Genomic DNA, 24,056 nt, shown 5'->3' on the forward strand with positions numbered 1-24,056 from the left:
TAGCTGTTATGTAAGTTTTTTGGAAGCTACAATACTGTGCCTTCTGTGGGTGGCCATATGGCCTGGGTTTTTATCTCAGTTAGAAGGCAGAAGGGGGGGGGGGATGAAATAAATAAACCTGATTTCTTTCCCTTTGAATTTTTTTTGGGGGTGGAGAGAAGGAGCTGTCCTCAATCAGTAGAAGAGGCATCTCATCTCCAGGGGTAAGTGACAGAATGTCCTCCGGTTTTTAGGAACAGTGAAGCCACTCCTAAGAGCTCAGCTGCAGCAGATGGTACAATGACAGCACCTACTGGCTGTGAGCATGACAGGGCGGTGTCCTCTACCACCTCTGCCACTACAACCTTTACCAAGGGTCTGGCCAGGGCGTGGCTACAACCAATAAAACCCTTGATCTGCTCAGGGCTTCTTTGTCAAAAGCACATTGTGCCCTAGTCCAGTGGAACCCAGGCTTTAACGAAGATGACATTAACACACCCCCAACACCCACAGTGATGATAAATCTGTGCCCAGAAACTATACAGATTCCCACTGAACTGCTTGCTGGCTTGACAGCTGGTGGGAGCAGCTACCCACACTGATGTGTTGTTCTCAGCAATGTGCTTAAAGAAATTCTAAAAAATCACCACTGACGGCACAACACATGTGGGTTGGCACATGTGTGTGTGTACACATGCATGCATATACATACACAGGACCATGTGCACACACACACATACATGGACAAGCACATATTGTGCACACATATACCCATACACACACACACACACACACACACACACACACACACACACACACAGTACTGGAAAGTAGCCTTTCCTCTAACCCTTGCCCTGTGACTTTGCCCTAGGAATTCATCTCCCTCACAGAGAAAGGGGCAGGTCACTTCCCTGTACAGAGCAGAACTGTTGTGTTTATATAAAGGATTAAAGAAGCAGCAGCCAATGGCGATGAAACTGCGCCTAAAAATAGCATCAAAACCAAATAATTTGGTCCATTGGTGCAAGTTATTTGACTTCATATTCAAAGTGGGAACTAGAGAGACTGTAAGATCCACTCCAGCACCTGCCTTTTAATGGAGCAAGGCTCAGTTTGGGGAAGGCTACCTGCTTGGGGAAGGACTACAGCAAGTCAGCGCTGAGGTTGAGGCTACAACCCTGCTTTCAGGTTCCCACGCCAACGCCCCTTTGACCCTCAGCTTGCTACACAGGACTGTCAGGTTCTCATTATATGTTGGGGTTTGTTGTTGTTGGTTTTGTTTTGTTTTGTTTGTCCTTATTGTTGGTTTTGTTTTCTTTTTTTTTTTTTTTTAATTGTTTGACTGGCTTGTATATTTATATAATGCATTTTAGCCATCTTCACCACCTTCTCCTCTCAGCCCCCACCTTCTCCCACTGGAATTCACTGTTGTTGTTGTTTTCAAGACAGGGTTTCTCTGTATAGCCTTGGCTGCCCTGGATTCACTTTGTAGACCAGGCTGGCCTCGAACTCAGAGAGATCCGCCTGCCTCTGCCTCCCGAGTGCTGGGATTAAAGGCGTGCGCCACCACGCCTAGCTCCACTGAAATTCTTACTATTTCCTACTCTCCCATCTTCTTTTGTGTGTGGCCCACTGAGTTCAGTGAGGGCACTTACCCAAGTGTGGGTGAGGTGATGTAGTGGATAAAGACAGTTGAGCTGTGGCTGCATCGTTGAAGAAAATGGCGCCCCTCCCTGAAGAACCACTAACTGCCAATAGTCTCGCCAGGAGAAGAAATGCAGCTTTGCGAGCCCCTCCCCCATCAGTGGTGAAGCCATGGCCCAGTCCTGGCAATTAGCCAGCTGCTGGGGATTTTGTTTTGTTTGGGTATGTTCCGTTTTGTTTTGGTATGTTTTGTTTTGTTTTGTTTTGTCAGTGTCTCATGTAACCCAGGCTGACACCAAATTTGTTCTGTAGCTCTTGGTCTCCTGATGCCTCTGTGCTGAGATTACAAGGGCACACCACTCACACACACACACACACACACACACACACACACACACACACACACACACGTGCATGTGCACACACAGGCACTCGTGTGCGCTATCATCCCTATATCCTTTAAAAGGAGAAGTTAATAAATCATTTTTCACACAGTTTCAGGTTCAAGCAGCAAAAGTAAAGATAAGAACAGATTAACTCCCTGCAGCTGTCCTTGGGTTTGGGTCACACAAAGTGAGGGCTGTGAATGGCCATGCTCCAGCCAGGAGCCTAGACTTCTCCAAAGTGAGCAGCAGGTCCACATCACTCACCTAATTGCCGGAGGCTCCGTGGTCACCAGTTCACCCCCTTTTGTTTCGAGAAATCTGTCTTTTCCTTTGCCCAATGCTGGATTTATGTGTGTTTGTGGTCACCAGCTGTCCCAGGCTCAGAGGGTTACAGAATCAAAGAACTAGGGAGACCCTCATCGCCCTGCTCCTTGTATCTGTGTTGTGTTTTGTGGAGCTAGGAGCACTGAGAAACACCCTCTGGCTTGTCTCTCCCTGGAAAAATGTATTTTCCCCATTATTTCTATCCTGCTTAGGTTTCTACTGCTGTGATAAACCCCGTGACCAAAAGCAACTTGGGGAGAAAGGGGTTTATTTGGCTTGTACTTCCAGATCATGGGCCAAGGGAAGCCAAGGGAAGCCAAGAAAGGCACTCAAGCAGGGCAGGAGCCTGGAGACAGGACTGGTGCAGAGGCCATGGAGGAGTGCTGCTTGCTAGGTTTCTTGCCATGGCTTTCTCAGGACCACCTGCCCAGAGATGGCACCACCTGAGCCAGGCCTTTCCACAACAGTCATCAATCAAGAAGGAATTCTAAAGCCGGGCGTGGTGGCGCACGCCTTTAATCCCAGCACTCGGGAGGCAGAGGCAGGCGGATCGCTGTGAGTTCGAAGCCAGCCTGGTCTACAAAGCGAGTCCATGATGGCCAAGGCTACACAGAGAAACCCTGTCTCGAAAAAACCAAAAAAAAAAAAAAAAAAAAAAAAAAAAGAAGGAATTCTACGGGCTGGAGAGATGGCTCAGAGGTTAAGAGCACTGGCTGCTCTTCCAGAAGCCCTGTCAATTCCCATCAACCACACAGCGGCTCACAGTCATCTGTAATGGGATCTGATGCCCCTTTCTTCAGTCATGCAGATATACATGCAAATAGAGTACTCATATATATAAAATACACAAGAAACAAATTGAAGAATGAGGAGGAGGAAGAGGAGGAGAAGTAGTAGTAGTAGTTCCACAAGCCAATCTGATGGGAGCTGTTTTTTCTCAATTGAGGTTCCCTCTCCCAGAAGTTAACAAAGAGTTAACCAAGACAATGGCCATATTTTTTACAAATTCAAAATCTAGGAAAATAATCCTTATTCTTACTACTGTATAAGCCTTCATCAGGGTTTGGGCTTTCAGAGTGTGTGTGTTGAGGGTGGGGTGGGGGTGAGGTGGGGGGGTGAAACAAGGTTATTACAATCAGGTCCAAATTCCCCAAATTCCAAAAGGCAGAAGAGACAAAAGGCCACGGTGCCTATTAGCACACCAAAGGCCATGCTGGGCTCCAGGCTTATCAGTATCACAAGAACCTGTTACACATTTCAAACTTCAGTAGAGCTTCCTAGCTCTTCTCACCTGTTCCCTCAACCTAAACTCCTCTAGCTCACAGGCTCCCCCAACCCCTGCCCTCATTTTCCTTATAACCCCCCCCCTACCTCCTCACATCCCTCTCTGCTCTCCCGCGCTCTCCCTCTGTCTGTGTTCCTTGAGCCGTCTCTGCTCTTGCTTCTCTCCAGGCCTGTTCTGCTCGCCATGTTCAGTCTACTGCTTTCTCTGGACTCTTCCAGATGCCTCTGGCCTCCCCCTCCCTCTCCCTCCCACAACCCCCCCTCTCTCCCTCCCTCCCCCCTCTCCCTCTTCCTCTTCCTCTCCCTCATATCTACAACAAAAACCCTTCCCCCTTAAAAATACCATGTCAATCTCTGTGTGTTCAAGGCCGGGACAGCCAAGGCTACACGGAGAAACCCTGTCTCAAAAAAAAAAAAAAAAAAAAAAAAAAAACCAATAAAAGAAGAAAAGAAGAGGGCTGGAGAGAAGGCTCAGTGGTTAAGAGCACTGACTGCTTTCCCAGAGGTCCTGAGTTCAATTCCCCGCAACCACATGGTGGTTCACAACCATCTATAATGTGATCTAATGTTCACTGTATATATAATAAATAAATAAATAAATAAATATTAAAAAAGAAAGAAAGAAAGAAAAGAAGAAGAGAGCTGGTTGGTGGTGACACACAAGCCTTTAATCCCAGCACTCAGGAGGCAGAGAAAGGCAGGTCTCTGTGAGTTCGAGGCCAGCCTGGTCTACAAAGAGAGTCCAGGATAGCCAGGGCTCTGTTACACAGGACAAACGAACAAAAAGAAAGAAAAAAGAAAAAGAAAAGAAAGAGAATGAGAGTGAGAGTGAGAGAGAGAAAGAGAGAGAGAGAGAGAACAATGCCATGGCAGTCAAGTCAACTAATACAATCATCAATATATACAAATATCTGTATCCTTTTATTCCCCCATAATTATAAACTTTCCATTTTTGCTACAATCTTCCTAATACAGAATTCTAATGGCTACTGTATCTAATCGGTGCCTTTCCTATGTTGAAGTAAGTGCCCCACCACAGAACACTTAAGTTTCCGGAGCTTTGCTAATTATAAACAAGACTTCACTGAACACTACCGGACCAGCAGATGTCTTTGTTACTGTTATTTTATTTCCTTAGGAGCGCTTCCTAGAAGTCAGCTCCTCATTTTCCTCCTTGTTAGAGAAACACACGTGCCAACCGACAAACTAGTCCCATAGCGTCTGAGAGACTTCTCTCAGGAGACACGGGTTTGGTCCTCATGTGGCTGTTAGTGATTAGGTGTAATAACGTTGACAAGCCACTCTGAGCTCTTCCGAGGACATGTTTCCTGAAGCTGTCGTTAGGAGACAGGTGTGACAGCCTCCCTCCCCCAGCCCCCAGGACCTGCCTGAGGTGTCTGCCTGCCAGCAGGATTCTCTTTCCACTATTCCACAGGGCATCCGGTCTGAGGCATCAGATCTTCTCTCCCAGTCTCCCTTCGTCTCTGCTTTTCAAGGAAAATGATTTAGTTAAAGTTGGCTGGGGGCCTTAAGCATGGATCTGTAGATCAAGTTGGTGGTGCACAAGGCCCAGGCATGCAACTGGCTGTTCCTCCTCCTACAGCGTCCTCACCACTGCTTCCTTAATGTAGGTCAGCTATGGATGTCCACAAACTTCCGTATGTCGGCAAGAGATGGCCACAGGGCCCTGTGGCAATGGTAAACATATCCAGGCCTGCACTTGGGAACTTCCGAGAACTCGGCATGCAAAGAGTTGCCTGTGTCTCCTCTCACAGCCATGTGCCTCATAGCTATGTGTACACTGTGGTCTTCAAGGACACTGGAGCAGCACTAGCCATGTCCCTACTAAAACCAATGAATGGTTTTAGACTTTCCCCCCCAGAACACCCCAATGCAGAGGGAGGCAAACATCATCTGCCTTCTTTTGTCCTTTACACAAATGTTGGCCACTTAGTAGACTTCTTTAAAAGGGGGGCTCTTTTCAGTCCCCAAAAACCCACATCCTCTGTTCATAACAGCCTATGTCTCCAGCTCCAGAAGACCCAACGCCCTCTTCTGGCCTCCAGGGGCACCTGCACCGACCCATATAAACACATACACCCACACAATTAAAAATAAAGAATAAATAAATCTCAAAACTGACACACATATCTGAGCCAAGAACCAGGAAATTCAATGCAGGTCTCCTCAGGACCTGAAGGAGCCAGTATAATCCCACTAGAGGCCAAGAGGCTGGAAAGAGCCTGGGTGGGCTCCAGGCTTTGGATGTAGGCAGCTGCATTCAGTCAGGAAGGAGTGACTAAATCTCACTTCCACAGACAAACATAGCATTGTGGTACCCATGGGCATTAGGGGAAAAGCCAGGCTCTCTGTACTCTAGATGTGAATAGCCACGCATATTAAATCAGACAAGCTTGTCCCTTAGGGCTCCACACTTGTCCCCCAGGACTCTCAGAGAGCCACTATCATCGTGGGGTGTAAACAAGTGTCCCTCACAGTGGTGCTGAGGAAAGAGGAGCATTTGCAAACAACCCATGCGGCGCCTCCCTCTATTTTCATGGCTACTGCTCTTTTCTTCCCTGGTGCCCTGGCTCTAAGGGGGGTGGGGGTGTGGGGGGAGGAGACCAAGCAGAGGAGGTCAGCTCACCTTCTACCAGCAGGTATTCATATCCATGTACTAGACGAGCAGAGTTCCCTGGGACACCTCCAAATAACGAGCCAGCCAAACCAAGTACTGTGTTCCTGGCTTCAGTGGAGAGTCACTCTGCAGACACCCAACTCTGCCATATGTGTGTTCACACTTCTTTCCACCTTTACCACCATACCACCATCACACCACGCACCATACCCAGCATGTGTGCGCTCCTCTCTCTCCCCCCCCCTCCCTCCCTCCTCTTCTCCTCTACCCCCTCCTCTAAGCTCTGACAAGCTGGGATGCAACAGTCCATGTTCCCTAAGGAATGTTCACATTGATGGCTATTGCTGCCACAGCATTAATGGAACTCAAAGGGGGGAAAGCCACAATAATCAGCAAAATGGTATTGACTCTTGAGCTCAGGCTTGGTGCTCTAAATTGTTAAGCCTCTCAGATGAAGGAGATGGGGGAGGGGGGTGGAAAGAGGAAGATTGGATGCTTTCCCTGGTGTCTCCTATATGCTGGCAGGAGGTAGGAATGACATTGCTGTGTAGTCAGTCCTCAAGTCCCAGGTCCCAGGTCCTCAGGTCCCAGGGCCTGGCTGCCAGCTGTGCTCACAGCTTTTTGCAGGCTCAAGAGACCTCACACTAGCTGGACACTTTTGATTCCCATACTCAGGAGGCAGAAGCAAATTCTAGAACAGCTAGGGATACACAGAGAAACTGTCTCAAAACCACAACAAAACAAACAAACAACAACTACAACAAGAAGAGACCTGGCAACGAGCTGGGAGCTAAGTTAATAAAACACTTGCTAGGCAAGCTGCAGGACCCCAGTTCAATCCTCAGAACCCACTCAAAAAGTCACATATCATAGCACTCTTGTAATCTCATCACTGGGAAGGTGAAGACAGCCAGATCTCTGGGTAGTGGTGGCGCACGCCTTTAATCCCTGCACTTGGGAGGCAGAGGCAGGCAGATCTCTGTGAGTTCAAGGCCAGCCTCATCTGGAGACATACGGAAACTCCTGTCTCAAAAAACTGAAAAGACAACAACAAAAAAAAAACCCCACTAAGAGGGCAGTACCAAAGCTGAGCTCTGACCTCCATAGGCACACAGTGGGTGGAGCCGGGCTGGTAGCTGCCCCCTGCATGTGAAGTCCCTTGGTTTCTTTGCTTCTATCTCTACAGGGACCAGAAAGCCCAATCCCTCCAGAGTTGGTGCTCAGGGAGGGTGGAAGGCCCTATGTTCGTGCTCATTCCCAATATCTCAGGGTGAATTTAGGAAACTCTCCGTAGCACACTTTCTTCACATCAATAATAGAGTCCTTACTAATAAACTGAGAGGGCTATGATTAGACCCCGAGAAACCTCCACTAATTAGTTCTGAGACACCAACACTCCAGTGTGTACATTTCCATATCTTCCCGTTCCTTGGAGAAAGTGAAACACTCTCTCTCTCTCTCTCTCTCTCTCTCTCTCTCTCTCTCTCTCTCTCTCTCTCACACACACACACACACACACACACACACACACACACACACACACACACACACTCATGAAGGCAGGGCACCAGTCGTCCCTTAAAGGCCCCACACGGTCCCACTTCTTAATCTCTTATTATGGAGATTACATTTCAACGTGAGTTCCCAAGGAGACAAACCAGGGCACAGGAGCATGCAAGGCTGAGCCCCCTAACTCCCTACAGCACCCTCTCTTCCCTCCCAGCCCTGCCGCACATGGAGCACTGTCTTTAAATGTTTCAGGATGAATCCATTTTTGCAGGGCTTTTCACACCCAGTGAAGAAGTCATTTGGGCTCCTGTCAACCTGGTTCCTTCCAACGCTCCTGCAAGTGATCTGCCTTGCTGACCCTAGAGAGATCTGTCACTTGCTAGTGGCACTAGTTGGAGCCTGAGGAGGGAAAAGGATGTAAGGAATACTGACAGCTCAAACGTGTGTGTGTGTGTGTGTGTGTGTGTGTGTGTGTGTGTGTGTGTGTGTGACAGTCTTTAAAATTTTGTGATTGGCATGTGATATGAGTCCTGGGAGACTATAGAGTGATAATTTGATGCAGGCCTACATACGGGATAATCAAATTGGGATAACTAGCATTGCCATGGCTTCAACTCTTATTGATTTCTGGGTGGGGGACCTTCAAGCTCTTTTGATTATTTTGAAATCTGTAACTAACTGCTGACAAAGCTGGGCATTCTCAATCCATTGTGTCCTAGGCAGTCACTGCGGGCACCATGCAAAGAGCTCACAGTGCTGGTGAGGTCGAGGCGATTCCTCAGTCCGACTCTACTCATAGAGGTTTCTCCTTAAAGTGCATCTATGCATTGTCATCATTTATTCATTCACTTTTTTCATGTATACAAGTGCTTTTCTGTATATATGTATATGTATCACATGTATAGCATGCTTGCAAGGCCAGAAGAAGGCATCAGATACGTGGAAGAGGTACAGGTACATGTGAGCTGCCCTGTTGGTGCTCAGAACTAGGTCCTCTGAAAGAGCAGTAAGTAATAGATTTCTCTGCTGATGTAATAAGCCAATTCAAGCCGAATTAAAAGTATAAAAGCAGGTTTACTTGAGAATAGTTCCCAGGTAAGTTCACCAGTCTCAGGGGACTAGGCCAGGAAAATCATCATATGGAGAAGGAAAGGGGTAGGAAGAAGGGAAGAAGAGAGGGAGGAAGGGAGGGAGGGAGAGAAAGAGGAAGGGAGGGAGAGAGAGAGAGGGAAGGAAGGAGAGAGGGAGAGAGAGAAGGAGGGAGGGAGAGAGGGAGGGAGGGAGAGAGAAAGAGAACAAACACAGCAATCTTCCTCTGGGGGAAGATGTTTAAAAACCCAATGATGTCATATTTTTGTCTTTTTTTTTTTTTTAAGATTTATTTATTATTATTATGTATGCAGAGCTCTGCCTGCATGTACATCTGCAGGCCAGAGGAGGGTATCAGATCTCATTATAGATGGTTGTGAGCCACCATGTGGTTGCTGGGAATTGAACTCAGGATCTCTGGAAGAACAGACAGTGCTCCTAACCACTGAGCCATCTCTCCAGCCCCTGTCATATTTTTGTTTTAATCCCAAGTGTGGGATATGGGGCTGCTTTTACTTTATCCAGTTGATAATTGCCTTGTGCACCTTAGAGAGGGGCGTGGTCTTTGCCAGCTGCAGTTAGTGGGATTCTGAGGACTCTAAGAAGATATAAATACCAAAGCCCAGAGAGAGAAAGGAGGACGCTTTGATGAGATGGTCAGAAATTGCTCAGAAAAGGATATAGAGAAAGAGGAAGAGTGCTTCAAAGATGGCTCCTTGTCTCTTTGCTGGTCAGCTGGACTGCTGGATATCCTGAAGACTGAGATTGATATTGCCCCAAAGAACCTGATGACCCTAACCAGCCAGAAGTAGCTAAAGAGGACTCTGCCCCGTCTCCCCATTAACCTTCTTTCTCTCCTACTTAATGTTGGGGTGGGGGTTAGAAGGTATTAGAAGGGATAAGGGGAGCAGAAGGAAGAAAGGAAAAGGCATAAGAAACCAAAACAAAATAGTTTTAATTTTTTTTTTTTTTTTTTTTTTTTTTTTTTGAGACAGGGTTTCTCTGTGTAGCCTTGGCCATCCTGGACTTACTTTGTAGACCAGGCTGGCCTCGAACTCACAGCGATCCGCCAGCCTCTGCCTCCCGAGTGCTGGGATTAAAGGCATGCGCCACAAAATAGTTTTAAAAAGTTATGCCAACACACAACCTTTTTGGGGGGCAAATGACCCCTACACAAGCATAGCCTATGGCCATCAGAAAACACAGATATTTACATTACAACTCATAACAGTATCAAAATTACAGTTATGAAGCAGCAATGAAATAATTTGGTTATGGTATATTGGTTAGGGTTAGGGATGATCACAACATGAAGAACTGTATTAAAGGGTTGCAGCACTAGAAAAGTTGAGGACCAATGGTATAGTCCACGCTGCCCTTGACCCTCTTGCCTCAGCCTCCCGAATCCTAGAATTATAGGCAACCAATATTGGTCCCAACTCACACCTTTCTTTTAAATTATTTAAGAACCACCCTCTCTCCTTAGTCTAGTAGAAGCCCAAATTCATTCGAAGCCCCAAAAAGTTAGGTTCAGTCATCTCCGATTATAGAGATAAGCAGGGGTAAAATGCAGAGAAAAGGGGACTGGAGAGAGAGAGAGAGAGAGAGAGACAGACAGACAGACAGACAGACAGACAGACAGACAGAGACAGAGAGAGACAGAGACAGACAGACAGACAGACAGATCAGCAGGTAAGAGCACTAGCTGCTCTTGCAAAGGGTTCAGTTCCCAGCACCCACATAGGGGTCACAACCACCTGGTAACTCCAGTTCTTGGGGACCCAAAACCATCTTCTGGTTTCTGTAGGTACCAGGAACATACTTAGTATACATACATGCATACACACACACACACACACACCAACACACGCACACACCAACACACGCACACACGCGCACACACGCAGGCACCCACGCACCTTCCTACACATAAAATAAAAATAAATAAACCTAGAGAGAGAGATCTATTCAATGTGACCACATTGGGAAAAGTGACAAAAGGAAAAGGAGTGACACCCACCTGACCCCGCAAGTCCATCTTCCAGGCTCCTAGGTGAGATTTAGATTTAAATACAAAGCGGCAGTCCTGGCTAAGGTGTGGTCCTGCCCATCACTAACAAGTCATTGTCCAGTTTCTCTTGTAAGGTGATCGGACAGGTTTTCATAGCTATGTGTAATCTTTTCCTGGGACACAAGTTCCCTACTCTGGCTGACTCCTGACAGCAGCCTTTTCCCTCTTCCAACTTGAATTCCTGGAGAAATTCTAATTCACTGAGGGCTGTTGTTTGGATACTCAGAAAGCTAAAGGCAGAAGTGTCTTCCTTTAGATTATTCCGCCAGGACAATTACCCTAGAGTAGTTGTGGTGTATGCTCAAAGCACTGGGTTTCATCCTCAGCACAGTACATATATGTGTGTGTATACATATAAGCCTATATATAATCTTATATTTAATAATAAGATTGGTCTCACTGGGTCTCACATACATTATTTCTTTTCACTATTTTGTCATAGTCAGTTAGAAAAACAATGCAACAATGTATTTCATGAAAGTGCTTGCTGCTGTTGCAGAGGACCCAGGTTCGGTTCCTAGCACCCACATGGAGGCTCACACCATCCAAAATTCCTCCAGTTCCAGGGAACCAAACTCCTCTCTCTTCTGACTTCTTTGGGCACTATACTCACACATTGGACACACATTCACACATGCACAAAAACTCATACACATAAAATAAATAAATCTTTGAAAATTAAAGAAATGGTTACATAATGCAAATCCCAACCAAGTCTCTGTTCTTTTAATCAGCACAGGAGCGTGCCTTCAGTAAGAATAGCCACCCTTCGGGAGGCTGAGGCAGGAGGATCGCTGTGAGTTCAAGGTCTAGAAAGTGAGTCCAAGACAGCCAAGGAATACACAGTGAAACCTTGTCTCAAGGAAAAAAAAAAAGAATAGCCAACCTCAGTGAACCTGGCAGTATGTTTGCTCTATCTAAACACTGTAGTTAACCATAGAGATGACAGGCAGGAGACAGCACCAGACAGAAGCAGAGACAACTGGGAAGTGGGGAGGGGTTGCACTTGCACTTTCTAGGTGGCTGTGATGCCGGGAACAGGAAGCTGCAGACAGCGTTTGTCTGCCACATTGGAAACAAAAGAAGGCTGGTGTGAGGTGTGGTGCGGGGTGGATAACTGTTGTTGACACACAGAGAAAAAACAAAACTGCGAGGAATACACAGTTCATCCACCCAAGATCAACAGCTCCTGGGTTCCATGAGATACCCCACATCCCTGTCACAAATGGTCAGGCATCTCAGGAGCGTGGTAAGGGCCTGATGACTTCTATGCCTCCTGCTGATCACACATCAATAAGGCTACTGTGGTGGCCTCCAGTATCTTCAGCACTGGTCCTACTGTCCTGGAGGATACCAAAATCTTTGGGAGCTCAAACCCCTTTTGTAAAAAGGCACAGAACCTCCACACATTACATATGTACTTTAAATCCCATCGATATTGTAAACACAGGGTAAACACGGTCCTACTGCATCGGGGTGTGTGTGTGTGTGTGTGTGTGTGTGTGTGTGTGTGTGTGTGCATATGCATGTGTGTTCAGTACAGTTGCAGTTTCTTTTTATGGATAGTTTCAGCCTATAATTTATTGATCTGAATACGTAGAATCCATAGACCTTGAAGGCTGACTGTACTGAGTTTACAGCAAATACAAAGAGCTTGGCTTAGATTACCTTCCCTCTGTGGGAGGGATGAAGGGAGGGAAGGAGGGGGAAGGGGGAAGGAGGAAGAGAGGGAGGAAGAAAAGAAAACTTTTTTTTCTCCCCAAGACAGGTTTTCTCTATGTAGCTCTGGCTGTCCTGGACTTGTTTTGTAGACCAAACTGGCCTCGGACTCACAGAGATCAGCCTGCCTCGGCCTGGGATTAAAGGCATGCACCACTACACCCAGCCAAGAAGAAAACTTTTAAATGCTATTTTCTAAATCTGGCAGAAAATAAAAAAACAAAAACCTTTCAAACGCACCATCTTGGGCTTGGTAGAGTACTTGTCTGGCATTCACAAAGACGTGTTGTATCCCCAGCACTGTATAAACAGGGCATGGTTGTACATGCCTGTAATCTCTGTCCAGGAGGTAGACACAAGAGATCAGAAGCTCAAAGTTAGAGAATTGGTCACATGAGTGACAACAAGAAATGAATGTTCACTGAGCTGATACATATACCTAGTGGGGACAACAGGCCAGGTTTGACACTATCGTTCTCATTTTAACTGTCCCACATGGTAGTACCATTTGCTCCATTTCACTGGTGAGCTAACAGAGGCTCAGCAACAATGGGTACAGCGTGGGCCTGGTGAGAAGGCTCAGCAGGTAAAATCACTTACTATAAAAGCCTGATGACCTGAGTTGGATCCCTAAAATTCAAGGTAGAAATAGAGAACCGACCTCCAACAGTTGTCCTCTGACCTCCACATGCTTGCTGTGACACAGTCACACCCACACACAATAATAATTTTGAAAGGGCTGGTTGATGGCTCACTGAATAAAAAAGAGCTTGCTGCCAAGCCTAGAGACCTGAGTTCAAGTCCCAGAACCCACCTAACAGTAGACAGGAAGACCAGGTCCATGAAGTTGTCTTCTGTCATCTACATAGAACCCACCTAACAGTAGACAGGAAGACCAGGTCCATGAAGTTGTCTTCTGTCATCTATATACACTATAACAACAATATTTATTTTTTAGTACTAATTTTTAAAATGAACACCTCTCCCCAAGTCACACATTCCTGTAGCTGGCTATTTTAACCACACACAGTATTTCATGTGACAATGCTCCATCATAGGTCCCAGCTAGCAAATGGGTCACAATATACCTGTGTATTATGCATGCTTTCTAATTCCTCTTTCATTGCCATTCTCCTAGTTCAGGTATCAAAATGCCCAACTCCATTTACTTTCTCCCTCCAAGCTAAACTTCTACAGAATTCCCCATTTGCAGAGCCCGACACTCTTAGCAAAGGACCATTGAGTGCACCTAATATGAGTTAGATGCAATGAGCCCCGGTCATGGTTGGGTTTTCCTAAACATAAACAGAGTAATGCCTCTCATTTACATAATGCCCAAGGGCTTCCTCAATTCTACACCTAACTGGCAGGTCAAAAATCACTTCCTGCTGTGTATAGGGGCAGGAACCCAGAGCATACAATCGCTCATTTTCTTCTTCTTCTTTTTTTCTTCTTCTTTTGCAGTGTTAAGATAGGAAGAGATCCAAAAGAAACTCCAGGAAGAACTGGAAACGCAGGCTCTGCTAGCATTTCAGAATGGTTCCCCTCAAGCCCAAATATGTCCTCGTCATTATCTGTAGCCTGCATGACCCCCTGGTGTGGCAACAATAGCCTGAGACGTCATTTCTCACCTCTATCCCAGAGGTCCTCCTCAGTGCGAAAGCAGCCACTGCTGCCAGGAAAGGGTGGACTGCTCCAGCTCCCTAGCAAATGACACCAAAGGCCAAACAAGTCAGGACAAGAGCCATGCAAGTGAAGATCAGAGCTCTAGGAAAGCCTCCAGCTTTACACACTGCCCCAGGGGTGAGTAAAGCGTCAGTTCCCACGGGTCTACACCGCCACCTCAGAACCTGAGGACAGGGAGGATGGTAGCGAATGTCATCACATTCCACACAAGGCCAAAGGTATTTTGGGCACATTTCACTTCCAAGATAATTACTCACGGAGGGAGGCCCTCTCTGTTTCCAAAGGTGGAAACGCTGTCGTAACTCCAGCATCTAGCTGGTCCAGTATTGCAACCATGGGCTAGGTGGAAACTGGGTGTCTCTGATACCACCCAGGACTCTGTATTTTGAAGGGCTCCCCCACCCCCACCCCTGGGTAATACCAATCAATACACAGTAAAGTTAGAAGGGGGCAGAAAAGCACCCAAGGCACAAAAGCGTTAGGTTGATGGGTGCATCCTGTCCCTAATCTGTGACTCCAGAGATCACGTGTTCACCAAACAAAAAGGTGTTCCACGTTCACTGGTCATTGAACAGGTATTTGCAGTCCGTCGGCTAGATGGCTGACTTTCTGGTATGTCTAGGGGGTGAAGAGTTATTCAGGGAGCAGGACAGACAAGAGCTCGGCCCTCAAAGAGCTGCCTTCGAACAGAGGGAGGGAAAATGAGCAGTTAAGAGGACAACCATGAGGCCGGGAGTGGTGGCGCACGCCTTTAATCCCAGCACTCGGGAGGCAGAGGCAGGCAGATCTCTGTGAGTTCGAGGCCAGCCTGGTCTACAAAGCAAGTCCAGGACAGCCAAGGCTACACAGAGAGACCCTGTCTTGGGGGCGGAGGGGGGCGGGCAGAGGAAGGACAACCATGGGACTCATGGGCTGTAAGGGTGTCACCAAGAACAACAAGGAGACAGCAGAGACACAGAAGGACCCAGAGCTGGAAGAGAAACTTTTTTTGATGGAAGGGAAGGTCCAAAAAAACCACTCCCTCAAAATAACCCTTGAGCTAGATCTGTAGAGAAAGAGTTAGCCATTCAAAGGGAGGAAAGAGAGCAGTCCAGCCATTCTAAAGGGGGAGAGAGCGGTCCAGCCATTGAAAGGCAGGGGAGAAAGCAGTCTAGACAACCGTCCGGAGCCAGTGCAAAGAGCCAAAGAGTCAGATAAGTGACTGGGGAATTCCAGGAACATAACAGAGGCCTTAGTATCAGAGGGTGGCGTATCATCCAAGAAAGCCCAATTGCTCAAGAAGTAAGAGGTATAGCGGAGGCAGGACCACATGAAGCCAAGCGCCTCCTAGCACAGGTGTTAGTCCTACTCCCTTGGGAAGCACTGAAGTGCCATTTGCAGGTGTTATTGATGACAGACGCCCACACATTCCCCTTTCCCATAGTACAGACTGGGCTTAGGCAAACAGCCAGTTACTGAGTGACCTAAGGAGAGAGGGCCACTGCAAAAGGGCAATGTTTTGGCAGGTTCTAACTGACCCATGACTAGCTGGGAAAGTGATACTAGCCTGAGCAGCTAGCCACTCTGGACCAAAGTGTGAACCAAACTATACTAGCAACTTCTAGGCACCTGTAGTTGAGGGCCTTTGCTGGGAGCAGCTCAGAAGGAAACTGATCAAATGTAGTGTGTCGGGTGCTAGCTCATCCGGCCGTACCTACATTTAAATAAATGAGACTATGCCCCCAGCCAGCTCTCAGTTTGTGCATTTATGCTACAAATATACTAGTGTGGGAATGGCAGCGCCTCGAGATGTCTCATGCCATGATTGTGTAAGATGGGAAAGGACCTACATGTTGAACAACAAATACACTTTAATTTCACCTGCCCAAAACATGACTAAGGATATAGTCACATTCTAGGTATACGTATGTGTGTATCTATTTGTATATAACAAATATATTACATATACATACATAAGCATTCAGTTATCCTTATCGGCAGGTTATTGGTCCCAGAATCCCCACAGGTACAAATACTCAAGGATGCTCAAGTCCCTCACATAAAACAGCTGAGCATTTGTGTGTAACTTACATTTTCCTCCCAGCTTTTACCACCTCTGGATAGAATAGCTAGTAGGGTAGAACTTCTGTATGTGGCTGTCATACTATATTGCTTAGGGAGTGATGACAAGAAAAACATGTGTATTTGTTGTTCAGTACATGTACAATTTCTTTTCCTTGTTTTTTTTTTTTTTTTTTTTTTTTGAGTATTTTTTGTCTCACAGTTGGTCGAATTCACAAATGCAGAACTCAGCAAGCACGGAGCCCAAACTGAATATGTAGCTATATATAATACACTGAAATTTTATATAATATTAAGTGCTGTGTGTGTGTGTGTGTATGTATTTCTGTGTGTGTGTGTGTGTGTTAACACTGTAAATGATAGATAGCAGGTTTCCAGTAGCATCAATGGGACTTTACCGATCACTCAAAAGAGGATATGAAAATTCTTAGTCGGGCGGTGGTGGCGCCCACCTTTAATCCCAGCACTTGTGAGGAAGAGGCAGGCGGATCTCTGTGAGTCTGAGGCTAGCCTGGTCTACAGAGTGAGATCTAGGACAGCCGGAGCTGCTACACAGAGAAACCCTGTCTCCTAAAAAAAAAAAAAAAAGAAAGAAAGAAAGAAAAAGAAAAAGAAAATTCTCACATGTAGTCTGTCAGTGATGGCGCCCACCTTTAATCCCAGCACTTGGGGGGCAGAGGCATACGGATCTCAGTTCAAGGCCAGCCTAGTCTACAGACAGCCAGGACTGTTACACAGAGAAATCCTGTTTCAAAAAACATAACAAAACAAACAAAAAATTCTCACATGTACATTTACCATTATATCCAGAAAAATCTTGAACAGAAGACATTGAAAAAAGGAGTAAGGTTGATTGTCTCAGAATAGTGCACACTTACTCTATACGGTGCACACTTACCTTACGCTGTCTGACATTTGTACTGTATAAATATATAACCAGTTCAAACTAACAGTACAGTTTGAGTTGTAAACAAACACATTCAAATTGGTTCTAAAAAGTACAAAGGTTGATGGTACCCAGAGCCTAAAAGGCTACACAGGGGAAGGGTGGGGTTGAGAAGCAGAAGTACAAGATTCAGGAAGTACCAACAGATCATCAGTTTTGAAGGCTGCACAGTTGTTAACTCAACTACAGGAACAATGGTGCTCCTGACAGGGGTTTGAGCATAAGAACTAAGAGACTCTCCAAGAAACCTCCACTGGTATCTTAACTGTAGCTCATGGAGTTCTAGTGTTCCTGTTCGTGTGTGTGTGTGTGTGTGTGTGTGTGTGTGTGTGTGTACATGTGCCTTTCTGTACATGTGCATGAGAGTGTGCACATGTGCAGGTGTTCTTGCATGTGTGTGCGCATACATGTGCGTGTGTGTAAACACACATGTGCACAATCGTGTGGGCAGGTGTGCAGGTGTGTGCCCATGCACATGCTACAGTGCATGTATGAGAGTCAGAAACCCATGAAATCAGTTCTCTAACTCCATCTCCTTGTGGGTCCCAAGGATGACACTCAGGTCACCAGGCTTGTATGGTGAGCCCCTCTACCGACTGAGTATCTCAACGGCCCAAGCTCACAGGATTCTTGAATGCCTTGCAGGACATGAGGCTGGCCGGGCTCCGAGGCCAGTTCTTGCATGTCATGCCATCCAGCTAAGGCTTTTCCTAAAATCAAAGGCAATGGAGCAGTGTCTATGGCTCTCCACCATGACTTCAAGCGCTGTGAAGGGTGAACCAACAGATGAGCCAGGACCATCTGAAAAGTTCAGAAACTAGGTGAGGGCCTAGGTGTAATGGGAAGCAATGCCTAAGAAAGAGTAATAAAGACAGAAAGATTAAGGAGATGGCGTTTATACTAGGTGAGGAACTGGTTCCAAGGATGGGGAAGAAAGCAACAGAACCACTCCCCCCCCCCCCCCCCGTACCTCACCCCCCCTACCTCCCCTACCTCTCCCCTCCCCCAGCAATCTCTGACAGAAGAAAAGGAAATGTAGTAATGGAGCAGCTTAGGGGGTAGCAGAAGATAGGGCTGGAGGGGCTGGCTGGTGAGTACAGCTCTATAGCCCTGTGGTCATGACACATCAAACTCAGCTCTCTGAATCTGGGTAGCCCCACTTGTAAAATCAGCCAGACGTCTACCTTAAGAGACTTGTTTTCATCACATTAGAATGCTTTATACAGGACAAACTACCACACTGGCTGACCCACAAGAGGTTTTCCGTTATAGGCAGCCCCAAATGGTATACAAATTGTGTGTGGCAGAAACATCTCTCTGGCACAAATGCCACTGAGGCAGTGTAACTGGCCTGAAAAGAACAAGAAGATAAGGTACAGAAACATCCCTCCTGTTGGTTATCAGACAATTAAAACAATGGATTCCAAGAAACTGGAATCCCCCCCCCCCCCCAGGAATCTCATGCTGGGAGTGGAGAAAGCATAAAGCCTGGGTCAGCCAGAGGGGAAACTTTTCTCCGGGGAAAGCGGATTTGCAAATTTGTCTTTCCACCTGGCAGGAGGGTGGAGCCAAAACAACGATGGGTGGACTGCACCTGGACAGGAACTGCTCAGCCATGCATAATTCTGGCCCTCTGCTTAAGCCTCAACCTCACTTCAAGACCTTGAAAACAGACTTGAGAGGTCACTGGGAGGGTTGTTTTGTTTTGTTTTTGTTTTCGTTTGTTTGTTTGTTTTGTCCCTCTTCCCAGTATTGAATTTAAAACTTCTCTACTGTTAACTTGGCTGTTTTAATTGGCTTATGGAGGTCAGGTGGTCGGACATGGCTTTCTGGGGCATAGATTGTGACCCGAAGTGTGGTAGCAGTAGAGCTTTGAAGGAAGATTCTGGAAATAAAAGGAAGACATGTATGATGCCACTGGCTCAGTCTCACGTATCTGGTGCCCTCTCCTCATCACAGGCCATGACATGGATGGAGCCACAGGTGGGTCATTCTTGCTGACAGAGGGAGACTAGGTCAAATCGCCAGGACTCATTAAAGGGGGCAGCTCATTTCAATTCCAGGTTAAGCATTAATACGTGCAAACCCACCAAGGCCAGCCTGATAACTGTTTGGGGTTTTCCACTTCCTTTGTTCTGTGTGTAGAACCTCTTAACTATGACTGTGAAGCCAGTCTAGAGTGGCCTCAGAAGGAAGGTACAACCGAGAGACGCCTCATACCCTTCCAGGGAGGAAGTCTCACACCTGTGTCGCCACCTCTAAATTCAATTCGGTGCGTCTACATTTTCCATAATCACTGACTACAAACTTAAAAAGAAAGAGAAGAAAGCCTACAGCACACCACTAAAGCATGAGCTCCTAGCTGTCCCTTTGTCACATTTAGGAAACTCAGTTGACAGAGCCTCCGACCCTCTGAGGACCAACTCACATCAGTCTTCCCAATACAAAACAAAATCTTACGTGGATTCCTTTCTCCAGTCCTGAGAGTTGAAACCTAATGCCTTGTGCAGACCAGATACGTGCTCTACCATGATGCAACACCCTCAATCCTTACCCAGAGAATAAAATAAACAATCATAAAATAATAAACACAGAAGTATCCAGAAAAGCATAACATGGACCACATGCCTAAACACTTTGGTGGCCAAAGTATGAGATAAAGAATGAGGTATATATACTGTTAGTGAAATATTTGCCTAATATGCAAGAAGCCTGGGTCTGATCTCCGGAACCAAATAAACTGGGTATGGAATCTGGGCACTTGGGGTTGGAGTCAGGAGGATCAGAAGTTCAAGGTCATCCTCAGTTAAACAGGGTGTTGGAGGCCAGCCTAGGACACATGCCACCCTGCCTCAAACAACAATAATAATAAGTACTAGAGACCATGAGAACATACGAACATTCCAGTTCTGTAGATTGGCACTCCCTTGTTCTGGGCTTGCTCCATGGTTCAGAGCGATGCTACTGGAGCGGGGAGGAGAATGCTCCCACAGGGTTTTAAATAGAACCAGTCCTGAGCCTCTAGCATGGATGGGGCTCAAGAGGAACCTATTTTATATAGATTGCCCTAGTAGATTTTATACTATGGCTTGTCTATCATATACCTGATACACAAATGCCGAGCAAATAAGGGAGGTAGCTACTCAGTGATAACCAGCCATGAGACAGAGTAGAAACATTGGCCAAAAGCCAATGGAATTCAGTTCAAAGCTAAAGCAACCAAGCTCCAAAAGCCAAGCGCTTAACACTATTAATGACTAAAAGAAAGACCTGTAAACCTCCACTTTAGGACAGACTAGTTTGTCGGAGCTTTGCTCTTCACCAATAAAACCCTGACCTCCAAGGGTTAAACGTCTGGGAATAGCAAAGAGTGGGGTTGCTTTAGGTGTGGAAAAGAGCTGCGGATGATCAGACCCACTCAAGAGATTCGTCTGAGAACAGCAGAGCCTCCTGCCTGCTTGTAAACACTGTTTGTCTCGGGAATATTCCTGAAGCAAAATACGGAGGTGCCATCGCACGTTTCCAAAGGAAACTGCAGCCGTCTGGCCCTTTCCCACACAAAGCATCTTTGCCTCTGAAACCACAATGCCTGTCTCCTAAGAACATAAGGCATGTTATTCCCAGTTGGAGTACAAGGCTACTCCCGGGAAACTGTGCTCAAAGGTTAAATTACAGTCTTGACTAACCTCTGACACATCTGAGAAGGTTCTAATAGCCCCGCCCACTCTCACTTCCACCGGTTTTTTTTTCCCTTGTTTGCTTCCAGAGCAGAAGAGATAATTCCAGACAGCTGTCACGTTTCGAATCTCACACTAAACTCACTTACAGAGGAGGGAAACAAACCATCCAAACAGGGTGCCACAGCTGTTCACAACAGGTACACTCGGGAAAAACCTTGCCACGTGGGCGGCCCTTTATTGAAGGGTTCCTGGCCGCGCGCTCGCCTCTCCAAGACGCTCACGCACCAACACACCGGACCATTAAGTAACCCATAGAGCTGGGGACCGAGTTTCCTCTCCCGGAACAACAACCCATCTTCGGATCTCTGCATCTGATCTACCTGGTTCCTATATCTTGAACCCAAGCCTATTCCAGCCTCTGCAGCACACACGTGGGGATGCGCTTCCAGCTGGTGCCAGGAGCGAAAGCGTGGAGGTGGGGAAGGCCACCGACTGGGAAGGGGAAAGCTGGGAGTAACAATCGTGGGTCTGGGATCCCTGGGGTGTACGCTTCTGCAGTTGGAGAGAACGCGAAGCAAAGACCTCCGGCTAAAGAACGGGCGGGGTGGGGGTGGGGAGTCACTCACCCAGGGTTTTGACAGCGATCTGCTTGGTGAGCGGCGGCGGAAGGTTGATGCACACCAAGTCCACATCCTGGTGCAGCAGCACCTCATCGATGCGGCTGGTGTAGAAAGGAACGCTCATCTCTTTGGCCAGCTCCTCGGCTTCTTCCTGCGTGCGGCCCCACAGCGCCTTCACCGCAAAGCCCTCATCTTTCAGTAACGGGATGATGACACGGGCGGTGAGGCTGGTGCCGAACACGCCCACCCCGGGAAGCATGGCTGCTCAGGTCCGCCCGGTTCGGCTTCTGCCGGGATCTCCAGTCGAACACAGGCGCGCACGCCTCTCCGGCCAGTCCCACAGTCGCCGGCTCTTGCAACCGACCTCGCTGCGCTGCGCCAGCCGCCGAGCCCCGGGCAAGGCGCCCGCGTGCGGCGGCGTGACAGCGCACGGAACCACAGACCCTGCAGGCTCCCGGAGCCTCAGCGCCGTGACTGCTGCAGTGCCCGCCACGCGGGGTTCGTGTCCTTCCCGGAGACAGCAGCAGAGACTCCGCCAGGACCCACGAGGCCCCGAAGCCCGGTGGAGCCCGGGCTCAGGCAGCGCTCCGGCCGCAGCACCGGCTCGTTCCGTGCGCCCCGCCGAGGCCGCCCCATGGCCAGCTCATCCCCGCAGAATCTTTCTACTAGGTCGCGCTCCCACTTCACCACCCACTCTGGGCTCAGGATCTCCTTTCTCCGCGGTCCTTGGTGCCGAATGAAATAACTCGGAAGCCGACTAAGGATGCCGCTCGCGGTATGCCAGGCGCAGATCGCGAGCTGCAGCACTACAGCGGCCACTACTCGGCGCCAGGCTCCTCATTCTGCTGCCATATTCGATGGCTCGCCGCGCGCCTAGGGCGGCTTCGGCCCCGCTCGGGCTCGGGCTCCGGGATCCCGCGGGTACGAGGGCGGAGTTGGCGACTTTGACTGTCAGGGGCCGAGGTTCCTGCACCGCCCTTGCCGTAGCGCCGCGCGCCATTGGCCGCCAAGCGTTGCCCCCGCCCCTGTCTCCTGCGCCCGAGGCTCTGGTTGCGCGCAGCACCAGGCCCCTAGAACCCGGCTTGACTCCTCCCTGGCCCCGCCTGGCTCGCCTGCTGCCCCCGGGTGGCTTCCCTTTCTCTGGGATCTCCGCCTCCGCCGCCGCCGCCACCGCCTCCTCCTTGCTGTGCTCCAAGCTCCGCCCAAGCAAGCAAATAAATCTATCAAAGTGGGCCACGCCCTTAATGGGTTAGGACTGGGTCCCAGGGAAGAGATTGGCAGACGCTGGGACCCCGAGGAGCCTGGAGGAGGACCCCACGAGATGTGATCAGCGTGGGTCACAGTCTCCTCTCTCGAGTGTTTTTTCTGTGCGAGCCACTGCGTGGGGAAGCTTTCCAGGCACTTAGCCCTGAGGTTATCGGAAGCCCATTTCATTGATGAAGAAAGTGAGCTCTGGAGAGGTTAAGGGATTTGTTCAAGCTGACACACATAAACAACAGTCCCAAGATCGGAATGCGGACACCAGCGTCTCGGCGCTAAACCCCTAGAGTTCAGACTCCTAAGTGTGCCAGGCCCAACCCCAGCCAACTATCCGGCTGCGCAGGCTCCACTGGTTGTCCACCCCATGTTTGCGCCCGATATGACACAGGCGACCTCACCCAGACTGGGGACTCTGTAGTCACTGTGACACGTGTGTCTTGAGTCTAGTCTTCCAAACCCGTGTGTACTTCCTGCTGCCTGCCACTCCTGGCCACTGTCCTCTTCTTTGGTTCCCAGACACAGCGTTTCTTTTGGCCTTTACTGCATCTGGGTCCAGGAGGATGCTGGGTATCCTCGGACTGAGATGCATGGAAAGCTCTAGTCAGAGGCTCACTCAGTAGTGATTATGTGAACCTCTGACTTCCCACTATATTCTCAGCACTTATCATACGGCCTAACTGGTAGACAGTAGGTGCTCAACTAAATAAACTAATGGGTAGTCCCCTAACTGTCACTTTGTGCCCACTTAGTGCTGGTAGGGAGGAGTCAATGCCAAAGGGCAAGGGGAGCTTCCCTCTAGCTCAGTGTGTGTGGAAAGGACAGGTTACTATTGGCTATCCTGTTCAGCTCCCAGCTTGAAGAGGCATGTGGTCTGCTTCTACACAATCGTAGAAAACATGGTATACTGGAGCGTTTAAAGCAACTGGCAATGAGGCGGGGATCGCGTACACTTAAAAAAAAGCTTGTGTGTAGCAATAAGAGGAGCCAAAGTTGACCTCAGGACATTAGTAGAAAGGACAAAGTGCTCTGGGACTGGCAACAGCCTGAACAGGGTCGAGACAAAGAGCAGACAAGATATGCCCGCTGATGGCTGGCTGAGAAGTGGTAAAGAAAAAGTGGGTGTGCTACCATCGCTAGCAGGAAAAGGAGCAAGAACCATA

The 24,056-nt window shown here is 48.1% G+C and overlaps 1 protein-coding gene across 1 annotated transcript in view; it reads right to left on the minus strand.

Annotated features, from left to right (window-relative positions):
• The window catches only part of Gfod1 (glucose-fructose oxidoreductase domain containing 1), a 97,169-nt gene extending 75,266 nt beyond the window's left edge, over positions 1 to 21,903 (minus strand). The window contains exon 1 of the mRNA XM_051170558.1: positions 21,643 to 21,903. Coding sequence (XP_051026515.1) covers positions 21,643 to 21,895 — 253 coding nt within the window. The 5' untranslated portion in view covers positions 21,896 to 21,903. The remainder of the gene's footprint in view (positions 1 to 21,642) is intronic.
• Positions 21,904 to 24,056: the final 2,153 nt, after the last annotated feature.

The sequence above is a fragment of the Acomys russatus genome, chromosome 3 (genome assembly GCF_903995435.1).
Source record: "Acomys russatus chromosome 3, mAcoRus1.1, whole genome shotgun sequence".
NCBI lineage: Eukaryota > Metazoa > Chordata > Mammalia > Rodentia > Muridae > Acomys > Acomys russatus.